The sequence below is a fragment of the Elaeis guineensis genome, chromosome 3 (genome assembly GCF_000442705.2).
Source record: "Elaeis guineensis isolate ETL-2024a chromosome 3, EG11, whole genome shotgun sequence".
NCBI lineage: Eukaryota > Viridiplantae > Streptophyta > Magnoliopsida > Arecales > Arecaceae > Elaeis > Elaeis guineensis.
The window spans coordinates 129,038,514-129,045,507 of NC_025995.2; the positions used below are offsets into that span (position 1 = coordinate 129,038,514).

General features: G+C 44.4%; 1 protein-coding gene across 1 annotated transcript; it reads left to right on the forward strand.

Annotated features, from left to right (window-relative positions):
• The first annotated feature begins 964 nt into the window (after positions 1 to 964).
• Positions 965 to 5,280, forward strand: LOC105033977 (EIN3-binding F-box protein 1). The gene is made up of 2 exons (XM_010908977.4): positions 965 to 1,507; positions 2,563 to 5,280. The coding sequence occupies exons 1-2, from the start codon at positions 1,483 to 1,485 to the stop codon at positions 4,524 to 4,526; spliced, it is 1,989 nt and encodes a 662-aa protein (XP_010907279.1). The 5' UTR covers positions 965 to 1,482; the 3' UTR covers positions 4,527 to 5,280.
• The last annotated feature ends 1,714 nt before the right edge of the window (positions 5,281 to 6,994 follow it).

Sequence of the window (6,994 nt, forward strand, 5' to 3'; positions counted from 1 at the left end):
GAGGTGCAAAGATCATGCTATCGTTGCTAGTGGGCTGTATATGTCAAAAAGGTCATCTTTGCTGATGTACATTCATGCAGGTGTATCATGTAAAAAAAAAAAAACGAGGGAGACGTGCGTCTCCATTTCCTTTTTTTTTTTTTTTTTTTTTGTTTTTTTTTTTGGCAAACAACCTTGCCATTCAAATACTGTACATTAAAGCAAACTAAAAGCTTGGTCCAGCAACGGAAGGCAGTCCCAGTTGCACGATAAACCGCGTGTAAACGCAGACCCGCTCTTGCCCTCCAATTGCTCCAGTTTTCCCACGTGGACGGAGTGGTCGTCTCGCGCGGTGTTATAATAGCAAACGAAATGGGGACCTTCCATCCCCCTTGCCAACTTTGAATTCTTTGAACTTGGAAGACAGTCGGGAGCCCAGGTTCCCCCCACCCCCCACTCTGGGCCCGGCCACAGAAAAATAAAATAGATAGAGAGGTCGAAAAAATTCTAGCCGCTGTCTCACCTTTTTTTTTTTTTTTTTTGCCCCCCTTTCTATATCGGAGGACTCCGAAGAGACTTTGGCGGCCCCTATTTGATGAGGCAGGGCAAGATGAGCACCGTGAGTCCTGCGACCGTCCAGTTGGACTCCTGGGATCCACCTGCTCCACCAGACGAAAGAGGCCACGTTACTCGTTGTGGGACGCCAATTGCAAACCGGGTTCCGAAACAGCTGGGTGGGGCCGGGTCTAGTAAATAATAGAATAAGAAGAAAGGAAGGAAGAAAATAAATAATGAGGAGAGCGGGGGCCAGAAAGGAACGGAATGGAAAAAAAAAAAAAAGGTGGGGAAAACAGAACATCGAGTAGCTTAGCAAGGGGAGACGAACCAGCCGGATGGATGATGGGGATTAGAAAAAGAACGCGGGTTAGGTGGTGTGCGAGAGAGCAAGGGGAGGAATCGGTGGTTTCGGAACGGATGCAATGCACCTGGCGATTACGTGGTGACGACTGTTTGTGCCCATCCCACCCCGTTCTACGCACTCTCTCCTCTTGTTCCCTCTTGTCGGGACGGCCACTTATACGCAACATCATTCTCTCTCTCTCCTTCTCCGCCCCAGAGATCCTATCCGTCCATCCCCTCTTCCCTTTCTGTCGCCATCTCAATCTCATCTCATCCCATCAATCCACCTCCCTCTTCTGTCCCCGCTTTTGATAAAAAGAAAAAGAAAGCAGGAAGGGGAGAGCCGGTAGACCATCAAACCTCCTCCTCCTCCTCCTCCTCGGCTCTTGTTTTTTTTTATTTTTTGGTTTTTGCCCTACTTATCCTATAGGAGTAGGGTTTCTTGGATGAGAGCGGGAATTCTTGCCGTGTGATGCATTCAGCGGCCGAAGGATTGGCCGATCCTGTTGTGGCGGTGTCCTTCCTCCTGATCTTCCTTTTTCTTGTTGATCTTTTTTTGTTTTCGTCGGTGTTTGGTTTCGGCTCCTCCTCGGGGGTACAGCGATGCCGGCGCTCGTCAACTATGGAGGTATTCCCCGGATCTTCTCTTCCTTCTCTCGCTTTTATGATGAGGCTTTGGATCCGGAACTAGATCTGTTTCTCTGCTTGATCTGAGTCCTTCAAAAGAGTTTCTGTCTGCATATCGGACGAGCTTACAACCGATTTTCGAGATCTTGCTCGAATATTTGTTTTGACAATCAACCCCTCTTTTTTCTTCCCTTTTTCCGCGCCTCAGTCTCATTTTTTTTTAATTTTATTTTAGATTTTTCGTTTTTCTTCTCATCCCTCCATATGCTTCTTTTGAACAACTTTTGAGTCCCTTTTTTTTGTTCTTTTTTTTTTTTTTTTTTTTTTGTGGGTTGCGGGGGCGTGTGTAAAGATCGATGGGTCGATCTGTTTCTGCTCTACGACTTCATTGTTTTTCTCTTTGCACTTGGCTGAGGCGGTGTTTGCTGTATTCCTCGATCGATTTTAGGGTTTTGATTTAAGATTGTTCTATAATTGTTTTCTTGCGTCTTTGGTGGAGATCGGCATGGGATTTTCGTGATTCTTTGACGATTCTGGTTTTGATTTAAGATTGTTCTTGTGATGATTTAGTTGTTTTCTTGCCTTTGGTGCAGATCGGGTTGGGCTTTTCGAGATCCTTTGACGATTCTGGACGTAGATCGATTATTGTTTTCCTTATGCGGTTTTGTAGATCTGGAATTTGTAGATCTAGTGTTCGTGGCTTTTGATTATTAACTTTCAAACGTGCCGCTCTCTTCTTCTTTAGGAGCTGTTTTTCCAAGTAGAGAATCACTTAAAATTGTAGGTCTAAGTCTTTCTTCCTCTCTGATGGATCTATAATTTTCTTCTTCTTCTTCTTCTTTCCTTTTCTTTCTTTTTTTAACCTTTTTTCTTTTTTTTTTTTTTTGTTGGTGGGGGGGGGGGGGGCGGGAGTTGATCTATGCCAATGAATTTAGGGTTTTCATCATCATCTTCCTCCTTCCGGCTGTTCTGTTATTTAAAGCCCGGTTGCAAACGTTAGAGTTACACGGATATTCATGAAACTCACCTTTTTTTTCTCCTTTTTCTGATTCTCAGGAACTGATGATCTCTGCTCTGTGGGACCTCTCATTTCGAACCTCATGGATTCGAGCCGCCTCTTGTCTCTCACTCCTAACGTTGATGTCTTCTGCCCGCCTCGCAAGAGGTCACGGGTCACTGCTCCTTTCATCTTTAAAGGAGGAGAGAAGAAGGGCGCTGAGAAGCAAAAGCAGCAGCCCTGCTCAATCGATGTTCTTCCTGACGAGTGCCTCTTTGAGATCCTCCGGCGGTTGCCAGGAAATAAGGAGAGGAGCAACTCTGCTTGTGTATCCAAGCGTTGGCTCATGCTCTTGAGCAGCATCCGGGCTTCTGAGATGGCTGCTTACAAAAATAACGGCACCAGCGGCTGCGAGACCTTGAAGAAACCTTTGCCAGATCTGAACAGTGCTATGAGTACTGACGAGGAAGAGGAATTCGAGAGCACTGGCTATCTTACTCGGAAGTTAAAAGCAAAGGATGCCACAGATGTTAGACTTGCTGCTATAGCTGTTGGTACTGGTGGCCATGGTGGGCTGGGTAAGCTTTACATTGAAGGAAGTAATGCAACTCGTCCGCTCACTGATATTGGACTGTCTACTGTGGCCCGTGGTTGCCCTTCCCTACGGGTTCTGTCAATGTGGAATGTTCCCTTCATCAGTGACATTGGCCTATCCGAGATTGCAAGTGGATGTCCTATGCTGGAAAAGCTTGACCTGTGCCAGTGTCCTTTAATCTCAGATAAGGGTTTGATAGCTGTTGCTCGGAAGTGTCCCAACTTGACATCTCTGATGGTAGAATCTTGCTTGAGCATAGGCAATGAAGGCCTGCAGGCTATCGGTCGCTGCTGCCCAAAGTTGAAGTCTATTGTTATCAAGGACTGCCCGCGTGTTGGTGACCAAGGAGTTGCAAGCCTGGTCTCTGCAGCTTCATCTTTCCTAGCCAGGATTAGGCTTGAGAATGTGAATATCAGTGATGTGTCTCTTGCTGTCATTGGGCACTATGGGAAGGCTGTTGCTGATCTAGCACTTACTGGCCTCCAGTCTGTAAGCGAGAGGGGTTTCTGGGTCATGGGCAATGCTTTTGGCCTGCAGAACTTGGAGTCTATCATGATCAACTCTTGCCGTGGGGTTACTGATCTGGGCCTTGAGGCCATTGCAAAGGGTTGCCCAAATCTAAAGCAGCTGTGTCTCCGCAGGTGTTGCTATCTGTCAGATGCTGGCCTGAAAGCTTTTGCCATAACAGCTAGGGCACTGGAGAATCTGCATCTGGAGGAGTGTAACCGGATCAGTCTAATTGGTGTTCTTGGCTGTCTTCTGAACTGCAATGAAAAATTCAGGGCACTATCCTTGGTGAAATGCTTGGGGATCAAGGATATAAGTTTCTGCACGGCCCCACTCCCCTCATGCTTGTCTCTTCGATCCTTGACCATCCGTGACTGCCCTGGTTTCACTGGTGCTAGCTTAGCAGTGGTTGGGAAGATCTGCCCACAATTGCAGCATGTAGATTTGAGCGGCCTAGTTAGTGCGACTGATGCAGGCCTTCTGCCTCTGATTGAGAGTTCAGAGGTGGGACTAGTTACAGTCAATTTGCGTGGCTGTGTTGATCTGACAGATGCTGTTGTCACTGCACTGGTGAAGGCACATGGAAGTACTCTCCAGATGCTTAATCTTGAAGGCTGTAAGAAGGTCACTGATAAGAGCCTCTTGGTGATTGCAGACAGTTGCTCTTTTCTTGATGATCTTGATATGTCGAGGTGCATGATCGGTGATTATGGTATTGCAGTCCTGGCGTCTGCAAGTCAGCTTAAGCTGCGAGTCCTCTCTCTGGCTGGCTGCTCTAATCTGACCCAAAAGATTCTGCCGTTCTTGGGCAACATGGGCAGATCCTTGGTGGGGCTGAACCTCCAAAACTGTAAGCTGATCAGTACTCAAGGGATTGGAGCACTCGAGGAGAAGCTGTGGTGGTGTGATATCTTTTACTAGAAGAAAGGAGAGAGGGCTGCAGGAGATTCTTTGGTCGGTCCATTGATGGGGGTCTCCAGCACCAGATGACAGATAAAAACAGCAGTAGCATCAGCAGTTTTAAATTTCCAGTTGGTTTTTGGCTCGTGTCATAGGCAGTGGGCTTTCTTCTTTGTCACAGGACTTGGTTGTTTTTCAGGGACCTTTGGCCAGTCTTACTTTTTTGCAGATTCTCCTCTTTTAGAGGGGAAGCCTGTTTCAGAGTGTTTGGCAGCCGCTGATTGGCTAGCTTTCCTCTATCCTGGTCTTGGTTCTTGAGATGACAACTATGCCTAGTCCTGGTTCATAGTGTTCTCTTTGAATCAGTGCTTGTTTATGTCATTTCTAGGTGTCTTTTTTTAAGAGGGTCCTGGTTATGTATCGCTGGGGCAGCTGCATCTGTCGCTGCTCTGGTGTTTTAGCCAAGCCTCATTGGTAGTTGAAGCTCGTGTCTGAAGTTTCAATCAGGTCTTGTAGGTGTTGTTCCAGTTTGGACTCATGTCCTCTGAGTCGGATCTGTTTGGTTCTATTAGTGTGGGTCTCGTCTGGTTGCTTTTGCACAGTTCTGTTTGGTTGCCTGAGATTTATGGGGCTTTGGTTATGGCAGCACATACTTAGAGCGTGCCATGACAGCCTTGTTTGGTTGTTTTTTCCACCAAGCTCTACTTTTGCAGGCTGATGGCTGAGGACTGTAATCTTTGCAACCTTTCTTATAATGAGTAATTCTTATGTTAAATGTCCAGTGTTTAATGTTTTCAGAGACTGGTTTGGTAGTTTATGTTTTCTGTTCCAGCTTTTATGAATGTGAAGTTTTCTGCTCTTGCATCCGGTTTGGAATACCTTTCAGGACGGCTGGGGCCTTTAGCACTGCACTGTGTTATTCTGGTTTACATTGGGAGACTTTGAAAGAATGATTGTAATGTTGGTCGCTACTAATAGTGGCATGAAAGTTTGGTAAAATTCTGGTTCTTTCATGGGACATGAGGAGAAGTTTTGTTCATTTCATGAACTCCAGCAATTTAAAAAAGTTGTAGTCTTGTATGATAAGTTGGGATGATGTTGCGTTCTCTCTTCTTTCCAACCTCAAGAGGGCTGGTCTTGGACCTCGGTGCTACGGTATGTTGTAACGTGCAGGCTATCTCGTGTTTTTGTTGAAATCCTAGTGACAGTAAGGATTCTTTTATGTTTTGATTGGAACAAGTATTGATAAGGTGCTAGAATCTAGCTTGTTAGGCTTTTTAACCACTTTTCATAGGGGTTATGCCAAATAGGGAATTAGCTTCTTTTCTTGATATTGCGTCTTTGATGGATGTTAAGCCATTTTTCCTCTCATTTTCTATTTTTAGTTATATATGTGTTTGCCGGTTGAAACCGACGTTGTATTTAGTTAATGCTTGAATCTCTCCGTATCCGTCCGTCTGGTCCTTGGGATGGTGATCGTGCTTTGACTTGTTCAGGTTTGCTTTTATGCCAAAATCATGTATTTTTGTAATAATGAGTAGAAGGCCTCTTTGCCCTGCTGGTGTGTTTGGTGCCAGATGTTTGGTAGGTTAATAGCTCAGATCCTGGTAGAGGAACGTGATAGGCATAAATGCGCAGATTATTCGAGCATTATTTTCAGTATGGAGAGTGGATCGTTCGCGTAATTGCTTGGGCCATGTGGGCACGGTGATCGTATCATACAAATATGCATATCATTTGAGCTGTCAATCAATTCTTTAGTTTGTAGCTGGAAAAATAACTTGTGAAAAGGGAGATCTGCTTATATTCATCGCAGAATATCCAGTGTATCTGGAGATGTTTATGAGTACGAGCTATGCAATCATTATATATATATATATATATATATATATATTGCAGACTCCAAATGGTTGGAAGGAGATTGGATGGTTATGATATGGTACTTCAGGGGCGGCTCCGAGAAGGCTCAGCTAAAGAGGAGCCATAACCCAGCAGCTTGTCTACATTCCTGCCGGTCAATTTTGGATTCGTTCCAGCGCTAGTTTAGGTGTTGAGCCGGGCGGGGTGCAATCCTGGTCCGTAGTTGCATGGACCGCTCCTTGAGCCCAAGATTGTCGCAACTGAGCCTCTCCAGATAGGGGTGTACATGGTTTAGTTTGATATGATTTGAAAATATTTTTAAATTAAATTAATAAATTATATTTTATCAATTTTATAAATCAAATGAGATCATTTTGTCACTCAAATCAGACTAAACCAATGAATTACGGTTTGATCTGGTTTGATTAACGGTTTGACATATTATAATATTGGTGGTAGAAAATTTTGAAAAAAAAAATATTCTAGTCAAAAAAAAAAATTGAAATTATTATGATAGCTTTCGGACCAATGTATAGCTCCGGTCTCTGAAATCATTAAAATGAAGATTATGCCTTTAAATCTTATTGCTGCTATATAAGTATATTTATCAATTATGCGGTATTATTTAA

Coding starts and splice junctions, on each gene's coding strand:
- LOC105033977 (XM_010908977.4), top strand. CDS start 1,483: ATGCCGGCGCTCGTCAACTATGGAG. Junction 1,508..2,562: donor GGCGCTCGTCAACTATGGAG/GTATTCCCCGGA, acceptor TCTGATTCTCAG/GAACTGATGATCTCTGCTCT.